The sequence below is a fragment of the Anomalospiza imberbis genome, chromosome Z (assembly GCF_031753505.1).
Source record: "Anomalospiza imberbis isolate Cuckoo-Finch-1a 21T00152 chromosome Z, ASM3175350v1, whole genome shotgun sequence".
Classification (NCBI taxonomy): Eukaryota; Metazoa; Chordata; class Aves; order Passeriformes; family Viduidae; genus Anomalospiza; species Anomalospiza imberbis.
The window spans coordinates 37,017,411-37,037,154 of NC_089721.1; the positions used below are offsets into that span (position 1 = coordinate 37,017,411).

General features: G+C 39.3%; 1 protein-coding gene across 5 annotated transcripts in view; it reads left to right on the top strand.

The window, feature by feature from the left end:
* The window catches only part of PLPPR1 (phospholipid phosphatase related 1), a 121,095-nt gene that overhangs the window by 51,598 nt on the left and 49,753 nt on the right, over positions 1–19,744 (top strand). For all 5 annotated transcript variants that reach the window (XM_068176520.1, XM_068176519.1, XM_068176522.1 and 2 more), the window contains exon 2: positions 6,369–6,476. In XM_068176520.1, coding sequence (XP_068032621.1) covers positions 6,414–6,476 — 63 coding nt within the window. In that variant the 5' untranslated portion in view covers positions 6,369–6,413. The remainder of the gene's footprint in view (positions 1–6,368; positions 6,477–19,744) is intronic.

The window sequence follows — 19,744 nt, forward strand, 5'->3', positions numbered from 1 at the left end:
AGAGGATTCAGAACTGGGTTTGTGGCCATTTTGTTTGGCTTTCTGGGTATTAGCATGCACATACTTGCTATTCACACAGATATGTTTGGGTTCTCTTTGACATCTATAAAATTCTGGCCAAGTGGTGTAAATGAAAATTCAGTTGACAGAAGCTGTGGCATTGAAATATCACTTTCCTCCCCACAGTGAGAAGTTGTTACGAGGCCTCTACTGTGCTGACATAACACTTGAACTCTATTGGAGATATATGTGGTGCAGAACTCTTATCAGTCTGCCTAGCCATAGATTTTGTACTGTTGTTTATCACTCAGTCATGGGGTATTTCTACATGAAGCTGGTAGCAAGGGAAAACAACCCTAACAGGATTCTTGAATTCTGAGGCATCACTTTCTTCCAAGTATCAAAAACTGCTTTGACACCTGGGATTCAACAACACATTTTTAAGAGAATTAATTTAGGAATCAAGATAGTTATTAATGTAACTTTCTTCATAACCAGGTGGGTTTTGTACTTAGAGATATCATTTCAGATATGCTGTGAACTATATTACTTAAGTATCACTGTTTGCTGTGAAATGGTTTTCTGTGTTGAGTGTTGAATGTGATGTGACTTCTGCTAGCAGAAAAGGGTCATAATTCTCATCAGAGAAAGTGTTTTTCTGCCTTAAATGCTGCAAAATATATATATATTTTTTATGTAATGGTGAAGATATGTGGGTTTATTTTGCATATTTTTTTATTCCTTTCCTTACTGCTATTAGTGATATGTAATTAGTTTATTGTCCAAGAATATGTGGAGACACCTGTCAGGAGCACTTTCATCGACGGGGCAATTTATTTGAATGGTGTAGCTATTGAATGGTACCATTCTCCTGGCAGAAACCAGGAGAGTTTATACTAAATTGTGTTCTGGGGTAAGATCTAAATTCAGTAAACTGAACTACTGCTTTACCAGTTCAGCTCAGTGTTCTGGCAAAGTGGGACATTGTGCTGCTTACACAGGAGTGCTCTTGGAGACAGCCACCAGCCAAGGCCTGAAGCTTAGCACACAACATTTGTTTATTTGTTTATTGCCACTAGACAACTTCACATTTAACAGCTAAAGATCAAGTATGACTCAAACATTCAGGTTTGGACAAACAGTTTCTCCAGGCTCACACCGTGTTACTGGTCTAGTGGCTGGTGTTGGTGGCTCTCTGCCTCAGTTCACAGTGAACTGTAAAGGGCTCTTTGATGACATAAGCAAGTGTCTTCCCTCTTTCCCAAGCCCCATTGTGTGTAGGGCACACTTCCTCAAGGGCAACATGATCCAAAGGATAACTTTCTCATTTGTAGGTAAAAATTAGTGTGTTGTGGGCCACTGAGGTAGCAAACTGAGTGCCAGTTGTCTAGTACCTTGTAATTGTTGCAACCATTATGTTATTTCCTTAGTTTTACTGTTTTCAGGAGAGTGGTCTGCATTGTGTTTGGGTGGAAGGCAGACAAGCAGATGTTACGCCACAAAGCCATTTGTGCTTTTTGTCACATGGTTTGGCTTTTGAAGTGATTCATGCCACCACTGTGGTTTCAATTACTTTGAAAACAGTAAAGAAGTCTGTTCTTGGAATATACTGACTGTCTTTTGCAGTAAAATCTTACTTTTTATTCCTTCATGCCTTTTTTTTTTTGCATTGGTCTGATTTATGTGGAAGAGAGCTCTGGGGAAGGCATTTTAAACCTCTGTTGTCCTGTTGCAGCCTGTTCAGAATTGCAGGCATGCCCATGCAGAGGTTGCATGGGGATAATGTGGTGTCTTTGGACATGCCAGGTGAAGTTACAAAGAGAGAACATGAGGCTGTCACATCTCGGGGCGTATCTGATCAGCCCTTGCTTTGTAAGGTTGCAGTGTGTGTTCTGCTGATTCCAGCAGTGAGCAGTCAGGGAAACCTGTATTCCTAAAATGTGCAATGATGACTGTGGGCTTCTTGTGCAGGAATTAGCAAGCACATTTGAAGTGCAGAGATTGTGTTGTCAAGTGGACAGAGTGCCTGACAGGAGTCTGAGAAGAATGTGTCTTTCTTCAGCCTGTACATTGAGTCATTCTGTGATGTTTGGCAAATTGCTTCATCTGTTTCCCCCCACAGGAAATAGAGGACCTTGCTTTACAGTGAGATCTGTAAGAGATAGCATAATATATAGTGATTATAAAGATACCGTTCTTTGCCAAAGCTTGGATAATCCTTGTTAGCTGCAGTATTAATTTTAATTTGTTTCCTGAACTGAATGGGGGTTTGACATAAGCAATTTGTGTTTCTATTGGGCAAACTGATCATTGATGGAATGGTGCAGAGGTTTTGATGATATTTTTTTTACTTGTGAACAGAATTCATATTTTAATGAGAGTAAAGATCTTTGTAATTTGAAGCCAATTGCCAACAGAGGTTTGCAAATTGCTAACATAAGGTTCAAGTAATTTGCATAAGGAGATAGTGATGTTTCAAGTATCTTTTACATTGTTACAGAAATAGTTGGTGTTTCTTCAAATATAATAATTACACCTTGTTTTGTAACCATGTTAGCTGCTGCTCAAAAGATCATTAAACTAAGAGACAGAAATCCTTTTTTTTTTTTTTGTGTTTGCATCACATCCTGGTACCAAATGACCCGTGGTTACTCTCCTCACCCCTGGTCAGGGAAGATTTGAGATTCTGCTGTGAGGTGGTGTCCCACATGTGCCAGTGGCTTTGCTGCTGCTGTGGTTTGTGCAGCAGCTCCTGGATTTCAGGCTGGTGGTCTCTGAGCTATGGTAAAACAAATAATCATTGATTCTGATTAACTGAAACATAGTTGAAAACTGATGCACAGGGCCTTTAGAGCATGGTTGATTGTTGGTTTGAGTATTTTCCACAAAAGCCCAGATATTCACTGTGGCAATATGCAAAATGCATTGTTCATCTTCTCTTCCTACCTATGCAGGACATGGCTTAAAAAACATAGGTTTGACCATAGGGTCTCCAGAGGAATAGACCACAAATTAACTGGTTTGATGACTGATCACACAGAACAACAGTTGAATGTGCTGTGTCTGCTGCAGGAACTTACACTATAAAGGCTCAGTGAATGCCAGTTTGTCCTAGATATGGCCTTCTTGCTGTCTGCCACCTGCTCACATAAAAGGCTTTAGAACATACCTGAATGGGGCATTCTGAAAGCCATTTCCCTAGAAAGACTCCTGCAGCAAGAAAGTCTCTTCAGCTTGAAGTCTCATTTTCTTTGCTGTCCTTTTCATTCAGTTTTCAATTCACTCATTTATATTCTTTGTCTCTGCTTGTTCTCCCAGGAGATGCTAGGCAATAACCACCTCTGCTGTAGATATAGGGCTTTCTGAAAATGCCCAGGTGAGGTAAATTGAGCAAGATGAGAACTAATTTTAATTAATTCACAAATATTGCATTATACAATTATATATATTGCCATAAGAGTAAAACCACCTCATAATACCAAAGCTTCAGATTATTAATATTCCCTCTACAGTGGTACCTAATTAGTTAGACTAGGTTTGACCAGTTCTACTCTTGTGCTGTGATAACATACCAGGCCTGAAAAGGTCACACCTACTGGGATCCAAAAAGACTCTTACAGTTTTGCTCACATGAGTTCCTTAGCAAGTCAGTCAAGTTGATAAAAACAGAAATTACAGTTTTGCTCACATGAGTTCCTTAGCAAGTCAGTCAAGTTGATAAAAACAGAAATAATAAACAGAGAAGGCTGATGCTGATATTATAGCTTTTATTTGCCATTGCTTTGGTCATAGGCTTTGGACTACAAAAGTTTGTTCAGTGTGAAGAGATCTGCATGGATTAGAGAACAAGACTTTTACCAAAACTTCTTTGACATCTTATTATGGTTCTTTGACCAAAACTGGGTTATCTCTGGCTGCTCTACAGGCTGAAGTACCTGGAGCTTGCTGTAATCTGTATTTTGCTGTCAGTATCCCTAGAGGACTCACTGCAAGCTGGAGACAAAAAATGATGCTCCCACCAAGACTGCACCTTTGCTTCCATTTACTCTTTTGTCAAGTAAACTGATTAAAAGACCAAGCACTGGTAGCTGAGAGTTTTCCCACAATCTGGTAATTAGCTGATCATGCAATCATTTGGTCTCTTACTACTTCAGTCTGACACAAATGTGTAATCACATATGAGAGAAGCTGGCATGTAAAATGCTTTCCCATAGCCAGTGCAGTTTTTTAAACCAGTGGTGCACAATAAGCTTAAAGGAACAGGCATAGTGATAAACATCTGTAAAATCAGGGGTCACCTAGTGTTAAATCAGGCAATTTTATACGACTATGAACCCTCAGTTTCTTTGCCAGTTTATTCAGTTGCTTTCAGTCATCTGTTGTGAAAGGTATCTAAATTCTTGGATTACTTTGTAATCCTCTATTTTGGTTAGGAACACACATCATTTGCAACTGAAGGCATTAGCTTGAGGTTACAGTATAGTGGTATGGAAAATCTTGGTTATTTCTAACCTTAGTCTGGTTAACCTTAGTCTAACCTTAAAAAAGTTTAATTGAATAATGCTCTGTAAGCTGCTCTGATTCTTTAACCTGTTATTCCACCAGGTTCCATGTGTTTGCCAAGCCACATAGCACAAGAGCTGGGGGTATTAAAAATGCTGTTAAAAAATTAATTACTGAATTTTTTTCCACAGTCCAAATGAGGTTGGATTACCTTATCTTTTTTTTTAAGCAATGACACTAACCTCTGAGACAAACCCAATTTTATCCAATATGTAAAGTAGAAATCTGTTTGGAAAATGAGGTGTTTTGAGAATATTTGTATTTTAGAATGGGATACAGTGTTAGATGGGAGTATCTGAGGTATGTCACAGGTGACATTCCTGACTATTTTGTTTGCCCTGAAACTGTATTTCTCAATGCTTAGCAGTTCAGAAGCTATTCTTGACACAGAATGTGGCCTCACTGGAGTCATAGTATCTCTGCTGTGCCTAAATCCATCATATACATTGTGTATTTTACAACTCTGGGTCAAACTGTGAAAAGCTGAGATGAGGAATACATTAAGTAGTTCATAGGTGGTGAGACAAGAGCCTGCGTCATGGTGCAGGTGGCAAGCACTGGCAGCTGATCCAGCTCCTCCATCATAACCTCAGGTGAGCTCACTTGTGCTGATCGTGGTATTTCTCCCAGTAACCCTGCTGAGAGCTGGTGAGAAAGCACTGACCCCTTTGTGAACCTCACAGGCTCCATATGCCAAGGCCTGAATTGCCATCCAGGTGCCAGTGAGGTCAAAGAGTCGCAGGAAGATGCTGTGCAAGGCATCCTCTGCAAACTACATGAGTTTCCATCTCTCTCCTCCTCCCTGGTCCTGGCACATGGAGGTGCTTGTCATCAGGGCAGAGTTTCTTTGTGAGTGTTGGAAGTGAGACTGGACCCAGTTGAATCTGTGCTGTTGCTTGTTGTGCTCAGGTTAAAATTGATAGCAGAGGATTTTGATTCTATCCCATGTCTCATGCTTTTTGCAATCCTGCACCTGGCAGCTCTGGACTGCACACTGCTTTTCCAGCTTCCCTCCTACTCTGGTATCTCCCTGTAAAGGCATTTAAACCAGACTTAGCTTCTTGATGTGCTGCCTCATGCATGCAGAAAAAGACACAAGCTGTTGGTAAAAATTGTGTTAGTCTTCTTTTCTCTGCTTCTTCCACTTTTCATGCAAGAAGTGTGTCTTAGCACAGTGTTATAAGGTTATGTTAATTAGGATAGCCAGTAGCCCAAAATAATGATAAGTGGGTAGAGTTTGGTGTGTTAATGTATGAATTTGTATCAGGACAGAAAGGCTTTGCAGAAAAGGCACAGATCTTCATTGCATTTTCACTGCATTTGTTTGTTATGGGTAAAGAGATTCTGTGCATAACACATGCTGTCAACTTGAGGAGATTTCTACAGATAAACATTCTGATCATATGTACAGTCAGTGTACTGTAAGCATATCTCTCAAAGTGCAAGTTAAAAAATTAATTACCAAAATCTCCTGGTTTAAGACACACTGTAGCCAGGTCAGTGGGCTGAAAATATGATTTTACAATTCTGAGGAAGAATCTTTTGCTTGGGAGTGGATTGTATTTAAGGAAAACTATTGTATTCCTTATCACCCTTTGATCTATATATGATGTATCTTGTAACCTATGTCTGTCTCTTCTTTTGTGTTGCAAAGGGAGAGCTTTCTCAGGATGTTTTGTACACCTTGAAGTTATTACTAGTCTGTGTCCTTGGTCTGTTAGGTCAGTGTTCTGTGTTATGAACCTCATTTTGGAGTTTGCAAAAATGTGAAATATACTAAAATACCTCTGTCTTTTCTTTTTCAGGATATAAACTTTTGAACAGTGCCTCCCCAAGAAGTCTGATGAGAAATGGCTTTAGGAAACAATACCCAGAGAAGTTATTCCATCATCCCCTGCTTCATCTTTGTTGAGGTGAGTGCAGCATTCAGCTGCCAAGCCTACCTAAAAGGCAGCTCTTCCCAGCAGTAATTAAGTAATATGTTAGCAATTTTATTTGTAGCAAAGGATGCTGTCTTAGTTGATCACTTAGATATCCATCTTCATACTTAGTGCCATCAGATCCCCCTGAAAAAAGTCCTGCATGAGTTATCCAGATCTCAGGTACAAGCATGCAAGAACAGGTAGAGACACTGTGTATCCAAGACTTCTCTGTTTTTCTGGCTAGTCCTGTGGTGGGCAGTAGCTACAGGCATATGTCAGCAGCAGGCAATTGCTTATCCTCCTCAGACCACTCTACATCTTGGTGCTGCACAGGGACTAAAACTCATCCAGAGAAATTTCTGATCTCACAGTCTGATGGTTCATGGGCTTGGGAAGCAACACTGAGCTCTGATTTCAGTTCAGGTGGAACATAAAATGTAGATGAGGCATGCTTGACCTTTAAGTGTAATGAAGAAACTTGGCTAGCGCAAGGACTGAAAATTGTCTAGCAATGAATCTACAGTTAAAGCTCCATGTATTTTGTTAAAGGCAGTTGGTGTGGTGGGATTTTTAATTGTTATTTTATTATTTTAATCCATACAGATGACAGTTTGTGGTTCTTCTTTTACTTAGGCTAACACCGATAGACTGGCCAACATTCATTATTCAAATCCATGATTGTTCAGCTGGTGCTTATAAGGCTAGCAAGGGAAGTGACTCTGTGTTTCCAGGGAGGATGAAAGCTTCCATCAGATTTAGATAGCAAAAATGAGATAACTGCCCGTAAAGAACCACCTTCAGAGCCACCTGTCTGATGTAGCTCACTCTTTTGCCCAAGTTCGGAGGCAACTTGAGTTCTTCCATAACAGAAGTGCTAGGAACTATCAAAGGATTAATTGTTGTTCTGATGGAGACAATGGGTCACTGCTTTATTCTAACAGCTGGAGAAAGAAAGGGTAAAAATGAGTGAAAAGCAGAAATGAGGTCAGAAAAACACCAAATAAAAGCAATCAGGAATCAGATGTCTCAAATTTATTGCTTAAACAAGCAGCTCTGAAGACTTTTAGTCCTCTAAAGAAATGAATGATAGGCCTGGTTGGCAAATTATGACAGTGACATAAATTGTCCCTCCCACAGACAAGACTGACATGAGGATTTTTTGCTCCATAAATGTACATTCCTTGTCCTTTCACATAGTTGATTTGCTGATTAAAACACAACATTAAATTAAAAATCAGTCAAAAGCAGAGAGGTGGTGTCTGAAAAGATGTTCTCTCTGCTACATTCTTCCCCTCTTTGTCCACACTGCAGATTTTTAATGTAGTGCTACTGGGACTACAAATTCATAGACTTATGTCAAGCACTGTAGCATTAAACAACAGGAAATCTAATTTCCTGCTGAGAGTGCAGAGATGATTGATAGTAGCCATTCCATCTGAAGAGCCCCTGTAAATCTTAAAGCACACTGGAGGTGTTGTTCTTTTCCCACTGCTGTGCTTTTAAGACTAAAGTGCTTATGTTTTTTTTTTTTTTCAGAGGATCTGCCCCAGACACCAAGCCCTGTGCTGGATTACCTGGGTTAGGACAGATCCTATTTTTGTTGCTTTGAAGCAACCATGAGAATTGATTAGCAGTGTGACACCTTGCTGTTGCTGTGAAAAGCAGGACAGCTAAAAATAATGTTGCCTGCTTTCCTGACAGGGTTTTTCTGTGGAAGAACAATCCAGCAGCAGCCATGCTAGCTGAACATAATAGGAAAAGTGATAGTAAAAAATTATCATAGGCCTGTCACCCAGAATGTGCTGTCTCCCCCACTGGAATCTTGTCCTCTTATTAAAAGTTTTGAGATATTTGCCCTTAAGAAAATAATGCTGGGCCTTAACTGTCATGTCAGATGCCCTGCCAGTAGATATTTGCTAACTGCCTACTCTGTAGTGTGTCTTCATGAAATTGTGGTGGCAGAGGTAGAAATGAGGTGTCACAAGGAGTTTGGGCACTTTAAATACCATCATGCTTCAGTCTGTACAAATATGACACAGTTACAGCCATTATTCTAATTTCCATTTTTTCCCCATTTCATTTTCCTCCCACTGAACTAACTTGTAGCAGTTAGTTATTATGGAACCTGACCTGAAGATGAATGGCTCATTATAAAAACTTAAACCCGGTGCCTGACTCTACAAATTCCTTTTTATGTTCAAAATATGAAAGTTTTAATAATAAGGAGATAACATTGATGTCTAATCTGAAATGACAGAAATGTTTAATCAACATTTTAATTCTCTAATTGGAAATACAATGTCATGTTATGAGTGAATTCAAAGGCTAAATAGGGAATCATTAAAGTAATTTTGATCCACTTGTCAAATCTGAGCCCCTCTCCCAGATAATGCAGGCAGCTTTCTGGATGATTCTTCATTATAAGAGGTGTCATTGCAGGCTGACATTTGTCACCACATGTCTGTGAAGATTTGGTGCAGTACATTTTGTTAAACATGTAAACAATTAACTAGGATGTGCAGGAGACTGAGATTCTCCTTTTCCCTACCCTCCTTTGCAGACAGCATCCTGAAAGAAACCTTCAGGAATCTGTCTTCCAACCTTGGTTTGCATTAGTTGTTAAATAATAGTTCAAAGATGTCCCACTCCATGGCTTCCAGAGCCCTTTGGAGTCAATGATGGACCCAGAGATGCTTTTGATACGCCCTGGATCTATCCCAACAAATGTCAGTGGTGTACAGCAGCCTGTGTGAGTATTTGTTGATGGCCAGAACTGATCACTGAAGTGGTTTCATGGATGTCAGGCAAGCATGAGAGAAAGGAGGAGAGGCAGCATCTGGGAGGACAGGACAAAAATTATCCCATTCTTCCATTTCCACTTATGGTGGCCAAAGCTCTTTGTAGGACATCTCCTCTCTCCTTCACCTGCTGGAACAAAGCAGTGTCAAAAGCATCTGTAACAACATTTCAGCACAGCTGTGCCATTGTTTTGCTACCCCACTTTACAAGGTTTGATCCAGGGAGTGCTGTATTCCATCTTTCCATGGAAGGATGTATGCTGGTTGAATGTGGGGAAAGGTACAATCACACCTGCCAGATGTGTTTTGTACATGAAAGTATAGCCAGTTTTCTGCAGGTGAGAAATAAATTGTCAGAACAAGTAAATTTATTGAGGTCTGGGCAGTGCCAGGGATAGAAGTGGGAGAAGTGCAATGCCTGGCAAATCCCAGTCCTCTTCCTGTGGGATGGGTGAGCTACCCTGAGGTCTTCATCCAGCACTGTTTTCCATGCTCTGTGCTCTTGCCCTCTCTTTGTTCATCTCATTTTGGCAGTCAGCTTTCCAGGAGAAAACTCAGGCTAGGGGGGTGTAGGAGAGAGTCCAGTATGGCTTTGAATTTGGTAGGTGTAAGTGTTGTCCTTGCTTTTGCAGCCTATTTGCCGCTCATCATTAGTGACAGGAAGTGCAAGGGGATGTGGTAATTGCATTTAGCAAATAGATGCTGGAAGAAAAGTCCCATACTGTGAGTAAACACTACGCATGACTTCAGGGGGAAGGCATGAAAGCAACTTCAGAGCCATTGTGTGTGTTTGAATGGTGTTTTTTGAAAAAGCAGTATCCTTTTCTTCCTGCAAAGAAAACTCTCTTCTCAATGAGAGAGTAAGGACTGTAATGGCTCTCTAGGCAACAAAAGGAGAAATTTGGTCTGGAATTTCTGCTGATGAGGCATTTTCTACTTCCTTTTTCCTCCTCTTCACACTGCAAGCCCTGGCCTGAAGGCTTTAGTTGTTCCAGGGAGTTATCTAAGGATTTACTTTTAAGTGCAGTTACTCCTGATGGAGTTGGGCACATCTGAGGTGTGTCTTTGCACATGAAAACACTAAAATTTTCTGGTACCAGATTTAATTAAATTGTCTTAAATTGACCAAAGAGTTACCAAAAGGCTTTGATATATGAGGGATGTATATTCTTCATGGTGCTTCATTGTGGATTATTGTAATCCTAACTTTGACAAGGTAATAGGGGCAGACTCAAATATATAACGCCATTAAAACTTAAAATATTGGACATCTTTAAATTCTGTAATCTGAAGATCCCACTTTTTCACACTAAATCTATTATTATGTCATCAGGATAGCTTTTGCAGTCAGAGTGGAAACTGTTTCTTCTTGACAGCCTGATATATAGGACATTGCAAAGGGCTGAGGATTTTATACAGAAAATATCTTCTCCCCTTCCCCCAAATGAATGAAATAAAAAAATCTGAAAAATAAAAAGTCCTAGTCTTAACTTTATTTTGGTACAAACTTGGATTTGAACTGTAGGTATGCTATAGGCTCACAGGATTTCTGTTTCTTCAGTGGGGTACATTTTCCTGTACTTATTGTGATTTTATGTTTGGACAGATTGAATCATGTTCAAATATCAGTTCAAATGTAATTTAAAAAAAATTTCAACTTACAGAAACACTGCAGGAAAGCATTCTTCTGCCTTGCCCACATACATTTTCATGTCAGTACTTTGTGTAGTCAAGCCAACAGCTGAACTACCAAGTAGCAGGAGAATTTCTGCAATACTGAAATAATTTGTGTAAGTGAGACAAATGCCTCCTGAATTTCTTTTTGTCATCAGCATCACAGCAGGGCTTGGGGAGCTGTGAAAAATCGGTGAATTTAGAACATTCATGACATATGTGGCACTTGTTTTATTAGAATTTATTGGTTAGGTGTTCTGAAAATGAAAAAAGTTTTGTACATTTGGGTGTACTGGCTGGTGCCCTCTAATTTTTAGCAGTATTTGAGGAGTGTGAAATGACCTCTTATGTTTGCTGTGTCCTCAAAGTTACATTTGTAAGAGACATTGAATGTATTGGAAGTGACTTTTTATTTACTTATTTAAAAAAATAGTAATTTCTGTCATAAAAGCTTGCTGGTTGCATTAGAGCTTTAATGATAAAATTAAAATTACATAAAGGACATAGAGATACTAGATTGCAGTTTTGTATATTCAAAACACAGTGTTTTTGTCAAGATACTGTCCAGTTCTCCTAGAGAGTGCAAAATAAATCCCGCCAGAATTTGACATAACCTTTAACTGGAAAATCATCCCAAGGTGAAGTAACTTGGAAACAGCTGCAGCCCTTAGTGACTCTGTTCCTTCCTTCTCCATCCATTTGGTGCTTGGATGTGCTGTGCTGCTCCACTGGGATGCTGTGAGGACAAAGTGCCCCAGGGATGTGTCATGTGCTGGTGTTGTATAAACTGCCTGTCATTAGATGCCCACTTAGGCTGTGAGAATTGGTGCTGACAGATGCTGTGCAAATTCGGAGGGGCTCCTCTTGTAGCAGGGTGATGTTTCTGCATAAATCCCTGTGCTTCAGTCACTTCTCTGTCTTGGGATTCATTGTTTCTGGTTTTATTCACTCAGCATATGTATCCATTTCTCCTTGTTGCTCTTTCTAGAAATCTCTTTATGTTCCCTATTTGCCACTCATTCCTCAGCATTTCTTTTCTTTGTCCTCCACATACCTGCTTTGTTCCAGGTGACTGGATAACTCCATATTGTAAAATTGGCCTAATCTCAGTGAATAGGTGTCTCTTGAACATTGGATTAGTTTTTTTGAATTGCTAAGCAGCTTTCATATTACCTGACTATAAAAAAAATCCTTCAAAGTGCTTCACAATTAGGCAGAGAGCACAGACGACTCTTGGCCAAAATAGGCACTGTGAAATAAATCTGATTATTTTTTGATTCTCCTTAGCTTCTTGAGGACCTATTAAAATTAAAGGGTTGCCATGAGAGATTAGGTGCTTTACTGAATTTTTGTTTAAAACATAAGTGAAAGAAGGCTTGTATCCCTGCTTGCAGACACATGAAGCCTTTTTTTTTTATCCTTCCCTTTTCCTGAAATCTTCCTATTGCAAATAATCCACTTGACAACCTGAATAACTCTTAGGGTTTCCACCAATGAATCTAGTAGACTTCTCCAGGAAGGGATTAAAGGTACCAAAAGTTATTTGTCTTTAATAAAAAAATGCATTTGGAAGTAGAGAAAAATGCTGTGAACAAATTGCTTTACCTGTTTACATTGTGCCTTGAAGCTCACCAATATTTTTGAGAGCTACTGTAATTTATAATACGTTGCTCTGTTAAATCAGGTTTCTAAGAGAAGGAATTGTACAAGTTTTTTAAAATACTCAGCAGTTAGGGAGATTAGGTTTGCTCTGGTTCTGAAGTACAAATGCATTTTTCCCATTTGTTAGTTAATAAACTAACAAATAGCTAAAACCTATCGCTTTTTGCTAGAAAAACCACTGATCAGAAAGATTATGCAAATCTTTGAGAAAAGGGGTTATGAACCAGGCACTGTTCTTGCAGGTGTTCTGTGTGTGCAGAAGTCTGCAAGCCATATTTGAAGCCTTCAAAGTTGGAAGGTATTTCCAGTAATTACTGAGCTGCTTTAACTAGGCTTAAAATAGCAATGTGAATATACACAGGACACAATATGTAATTGGCCATTTTTCTCCTCCTTTCTTTTCAGAAGTATACTTAGGCTTTAGTCTCATGGATATTGCTCTAAAGCCCTTAACGTGTTAATTTTTGTTTGTTTACCTACTTCAAAAACCTAAGGGTTTTAAATGTTTTCTTTCCCAAGCACACAAGATAGGGCTATTTATTTGCTCAGATACATGCAAATTTGGAGATCAAGAAAGGTGCAGTGCATTATCAAATTATTGGAATAAACTTTTTGTTGTTTTGTTGTGTTTTGGTCTGTAGGAATATCCCTGCACTTGCTTATCATGATAATTTGCATAAGTTACTTGAGGTTCTAAAAAGAGTGGAAAGGAATCTACAGGGAGTCACAAGTGCAGTCTAAGTAACCCTACGTGCAACAGTCAAGCTTTTCCAGGACTGATTAGTGGGAAAGACATGAAAAATGCAGGAGCAAAAGAAGATGCTTAAAGCATATTTTGAAATACCAAACCCATCCCAACTTTTTGACAGTGGCTTTGACATCAGGAGAATTTTTAAAAGTGGAATAGGTCTTTTGAAGCATCATGCCCAGTTTCATCAGGATTTGATTTCTGGTTCCAGACCAGCCATTCCAGACATTGAAAAAGAGGAGTTTGTTTTAGCAGTATTTCAAGTGTGAAGTCATTAACAACAGCCTTATGGCAAAAAGATTTGTTTCAGTGATTTACCTTTGAAAGAATATTGCCATTTTCTGCTCTCTAGAAATTCCAACTGAGTTTTAATACCAGCTTTAGGAATTGGTCTGCCAAGCCTTGTGCATCCTATACGAACCTAAGGTACTGCATCAACCCAGAACTTCTCCAAGCTTCTGGGAATATTTGGGTGCCTTTGTGAGGGTAGCAAATAGCTTCTGAATTGTGAAGGTCTTCTCCCTCTAAAGCACAAATGGATAATCCAGTTGCCAGTACCTGAGTAACAAGAAATAAATAAATCTATTATGAATGCAACAGAATGTGGCAACAACAACAAAATCTTTCTGGAGAAATTATACTTTATGTTTCTGTATTTCTGACTTGCTTGGCCAGTGCACTTCAGGTTCCATGATCCGTTTTGTAACTCCTGGGGCAATCTGAAGGGACATCTGGTGCTTCTTCTCAGACCATTCCCACATCCCAGCATTTTCACAATAAAAACTTCTTCTCTGATGTCTTTCCTTCACTGGTATATTTCACCAGGAATTTCTGTGAGGTGGTGGATATAGAGCCCAGTAGTTTGCAGTTCCCAGTCCTGAAGTCAGAGCAAAGGCTTTTTGCATAGGTAGACTTGCACACATCATTTTGTCATAACTGTGGCAACTGCCCAGTGCAGCTGTTGAAGAGATTGAAAATGAATCAATATGGATGTGTTTGCAGGAAATAAGTGAGTCAGTAGGAACTGATGCTTTCAGAGTTGTTGCATCTTGTGCACATGATGCTAAATGGGCACACAGGTCTTAACACACATGAAATTATTACTCATGATGGTATGTGTTTACAATGACAGACTGACCCTCAGCTGATAATCCTTTATGGATTATCTTTCAGCTTGATGCCATGCCTAAAATAATATTTCTGCTTCAGAAGTTCAGGCTAGGGTGAGATTTAGGACATCTGTATAAATTCACAGTGATAAATTGTGCTAGGTCTTCCTAGAACACTCCAGTTTTAAGATAAAGAATCAGGAGTTAAGATGTATCTTTGTCTTGAATTAGAGTGATTTAATGGTCAAGATTTCTGCTGCAGATAGACTTTTAGAAATGGTTGTTAGGTGTATGGTTGATCAATATTTTACTGAGAACATGGTCGATTTTTAAAGAGTTGTTTCACAGTTCAGGAAACCATATGGGTGTTCATAATGGTGTGTAACTCTTACTTTTGAGTGATGTGTTTATAGCACCCACTGGGATTTAGATCTGCATCACACTGCACATCCTGAGAGTCCCAAGGATGGCTGTGATGTCTCCAGCAGAGGTTCTGCTTGTTTGCAGAGGGTCAGTGCAAAGAGCCTAAAAGATTAAAGCATACTCCAAAACCTGTTGTGCACTTCTTTCTCTTATAATTTCCTTTATGACCTAAACACAAGAGCAGATGAACGGAAGAAAACATATAACAGGATGGGTTTAAAATGCATTTGAATTGTTTATTAACTTTGCACATTCTAGGGCATTATTAACTTTTTATAATCCAGAGTAATTATTGATGAGGCCTATGAAAAATATGCTGCAATAAGAGTAAAGCATCTTGGAAATAATGATGCAGTTATTGCTGGAGTTGCTGTCAGTTTTCTTATGAGTTCAGTACAGTGCATCCTATAACTTAAAGGATAGCTACACTTGGTATTGTAAAGGCCAATTTTTTCCTGTGTTTCATTCTCCACCTATTAAATGCTGCATGTCTGTCCCCAAAATCAATAATCCATTGTTCATCGTGACTTTTGGAGTTTAGACTTTGCATACCTGACAGAAGCTCTAATAATAATGCTAATCTTGTATCAATACTCGTTACATACTTCACTAAAGCACTGAATTTTGGTGTGTGATTATTATGTGCAGATGTACAACATTATTTAATTAATATCACCTTTATTTAGTTTACACTGTATATAACAGACTGCTTGGTTTCTTAAAACTCTTTATGAGTTGTGCATGCTTCATGGAGAGAATAAGGTTAGACAGGCTTTTAAATAGTTTGTGTTACTTTTTCACAGTGGAACCATTGACTGAGTTTCCATTTAACTTACCATAGTTGCAACACTGCATTTTTTTATAAAATTACAGCACAAAGATCTGTAAATGTACTGCATAAATTTAGTGTAGTTTCTTATTCGAGCCTGACCAATGTAAGATTCCGGTTATAATGGAATTCACTTTTTAAATAGATTGATAGCAGATTGTACTTTTATGAGTTTTATAATTGTGCTAATATTTGAATTGCAGCTAGCTAGGTCAGTAGTCATCAAGGATCTTTATGATCTTATTTAAACCAGCCAAAGCAAAAATCAGGTCAGTTCTGTTACAGTGATGGGGAACATACTGAAACTCTCAAACTGATCAAATTGTGGGAATAGAGGTGGTTTATATATTGCTGGTATCATGTGAATAAATACCACAATTGGTTTAACATGCTGAGTTTCAGGCTTTTTCCATCTTATTGAAAATATTTTTGTAGAAGGAGTAAAGCAGTTTGGGACTTAAAAAAAAAAAAAACTAGCTGTGTTTGGACAAGAAAGGCAGCCACAGTCAACCAAGTGAAAAAACAACCCAAGTCTTTACTCCTTTGAGTTAAAAAGAAAGGTTGTGGATTCATAGAATGATTTAGGTGGAAAGGGTTCTCTGTGTGTCTCTAGGCATGATGCAGCTCAGAAAAGCAGCAGCTGGGTGAAGTTCCTTTGGGCCTTGTCCAGATGAGATTTCTGATTTTCTTAAAGATAACCTGGTTAGTTTTTGAGCATCCTCATAGGAAAACACTTGTCCTAATATTTTTTCTAATAAAGGGATGCAACCTGGTGTGAAAGATAAGAAATCTAGGCCCCATGACAGAAAAACGACAAGGGAGGATGCAACAGGAAAGAGAACGGGTAGCAGAAAGCAATAAAAAATTAATCGCATTAAAAAAAAAAAATCTTCCCTTTTTGACTTTTAGAGCTGTGTACAGTTGGAATCTCATTTTGCCTGCCCAGTCTTTTTCTTGCAGGAACTTCACCTAGGTATTGGCATACCCAGTACAAAAATGCATGTTGGTTACCAGTAGTTAGCACGTAGATTTTCTTGTCCACATTCAATATTTTAGAAACCAACATGTTGGAGAAATTCCTGTTCAAGCCTTGACACCTCAGTCTGTTTTTTAACTCAGTGAGCTGTACACACGTAGCTTTTATAGGGAGCTGAACAGTAGACAGTATGGAAAAAAGTGCAGTGGAAATCACTTCAGGATGCAGATATCAGGATGATATCAGCTTCCTATAAGAGCCATGTGTGTACCTTCATGACTCCTGCTGCTGGGCCCTAGTTTAGTAATACTTGGTTTAGTAAGAAGGAGATTAAACTGTCCTTAGTGTATGTGGAGACTTGTTAAATGAGCCTCTAGAGGATGATCAGTAATGTTAAATCTGGCTTCAGACATGACTACTCTTGAATTAGATCCAAACCTTGCAATGAAAAATAGCCATAGCAAATAGCTTTGAATATTTCTCTTTCTTTTGACAGGGCTAAACATTGAAAAGATAATGGTATCTTCAAGTGAAAGGGGAAAAAGTGAGCACCAGAACCTGGTGGGATTTTTTGAAACTTTTCAAACCACAGGTCTTTTCTTCTTCCTTACCTTGCATTCAAAATTGCACAGCAAGATGATTACAAGTTCTGAAAAATTAAGCAGTCATTATTAATTTTTTAATATGACTGCCTGCCAGTGATAAAGAATTGTATTAAAGGATTGGCTCAGGCACAACATGACTTGCATGCAGCAGAGAAGATTCAAAGTAGTAATTGTTTTTTTAAAAAGCTTCCTGTTCAGCTGGGAAAATGTTGAAGGCAAATAAAATGGATTTCATAATGCATTATACATATTAATAAGACTGTGAAGTAAAATGTCTTTGACTGTTTTCTGTTTAAATCATTGTCTCTATTTGATTTTTATGACTGGTCATAGAGTCCTGCAATTTTGGTATCAACAGATAGGTTTTTTTGGCAGTAAGTGCTGCATTCATCAATGTCTAATGACTGTGAAGCTGCACTACTCTATTAAATAGCATGGATCTGGAAGCACACACAAGTATTATGAACTTTAATAAATGCTGTTCTGTGAATGACAAAGATTCAGAGCTCCAACCAGCTCCAAGGTTGTTAGCTCAGATGGAAAGCTTTTATTCTTAGTAGAACAAGGCAACAGGACGAGCAACTAAGGACATGATAAGGTCACTGTTGTTAGAGTAAGGCTAGATTTGATTTTCTCTCTCCTACATATGAATTCTGCAGTGCCTTGAATTTCGCTGGACACAGCAGTTCATTACAAGGGTATTGGAGCACAAAATAACTAAATACAAACACATCAGGAATTTCCATCAGAAAAATTAAATCAGGGGATTTAATTTTTAGCATAAATTACGATTATATTATACTTACTGAAACTCCAGTAGTAGTTCCCATGTTGCCCAATTAGTTCACTTAGGAAAGAACTGACTATGCTCGATTTTTAAGATTCATTATTGTGTGTTGTGTGTCAATACATACCCCAAAAATATACTACCTCTGTGCCAGCAAAGCATTGCCACTTTTAAGGCTTCTGAAAGATGTTGCAGACAAAAGACAAGGTGAGGTGAAATGAACAGGGCTAATGCCTTCATTAATGTTCAGCTCTTAAAAAGATCAGCGGGGCAGGGGGCCTGAACAGAGCGCTCACCTTCGCTGTTGTACTTTTCCCAGGTGGCTAAAAGGAAGGAGGCGTGCAGGGTCTGTCGCTGAAGTCCAGAACAACAGCTGTCCCCGCTCCTTCCCTGGTGGCAGCACCAGGGCTCTCTGTCTCTTCCATCTCCACTTGCCACAGCACACCCCAGTCCAGTCGCTTGAGGTGTTGGTGACAGACAAAAGTCGATCGGGGATGTGCTTCCCTCTTCCTCAGCTACGGCATTTGTCTATGCCCCTCTACTGTGTTTAGTTCTTTATTTAGGAGTGTCTTTATCCTCAAAAAATACTCCCATGATCCCAGGGGGTTTTCTTATTTGCATCTTAGTCCCAGAATGTCAGTGTGGTGGGGGGGAGGCAGGTTACTTTTGGGTAGTTCAGAGAAAACAAACAGAGCAATTTACTAATTAACATTTCAATATCGATAGCCAGCAGTCATTCCAGTGTTGCCATAGGAACTAGGAAGGCCCTGCCCGCCTCTCTGGGGAACACCTGGAAACTTTGTTCATTACGTGAGGGAGTTGCAATTCTGGTTTGTACAGGAAGGCTTTTGCTTTTAGGAAAGGCCCCGGGAGCTGCGTTTCTTGATGCTAACAGGGAGAGTGTTATAAATGAAAAATGATCCAGCCAAATTAAAAATAAAAATAAAAATTTATTTTAGCAATAGAGGTCTAATTAGCCAGCCACAAGGAAAAGGGCAGTGCCGAGCCCGGGATCGGCGCTGGGTGCAAGACACAGAGATCAGCCTCAGCAGAGGTTTCACTCTATGCCCACACACCACCATCCTGGTACAAGCGATTTTTATAGGGAAAATTTTGCCTGAAGCCAGGATTTCGGCATTCAGTCCTTTGTTTCACTCAGAGTCCCATAAGTTGATGAGACTTCCTTCTCGGCGACAAGGTAGAACAATTCGAAGTTGAAGCCCTTGATGAAGTTTATGGGAACACGGTATTCACATGCATCAGCCCGGGGGATGTTCCTGATATCCATCTCGGGTCATTCACGCGATGATCAGCGCCTGGGTGCTTCAGATAAGGCCCATCTCCTGGCGAGCCACGTCCTTTTACTTGTAAATCGGGTTTCAACACACACCTGGTTTTGCCTGAGAGGGTGGGGGGCGCTTCTAATACAAACGGGTACATTCTAACAAATATTTAATATTATATATATCATGTTAAAAATGGCGCGAATTAGACCCGTTACACATAGCAGAGAGCAAACTGGGCAGCAGAATTACAGGTTCTCTGCTTTGTGATTTAAGCCCCATCAGCTGCTTGGAGATACCATCAGAGAAACACATGACATTTCCGAAGAAGAAAATATCTTGGAGTTGAAAGATATCTCCCAGTA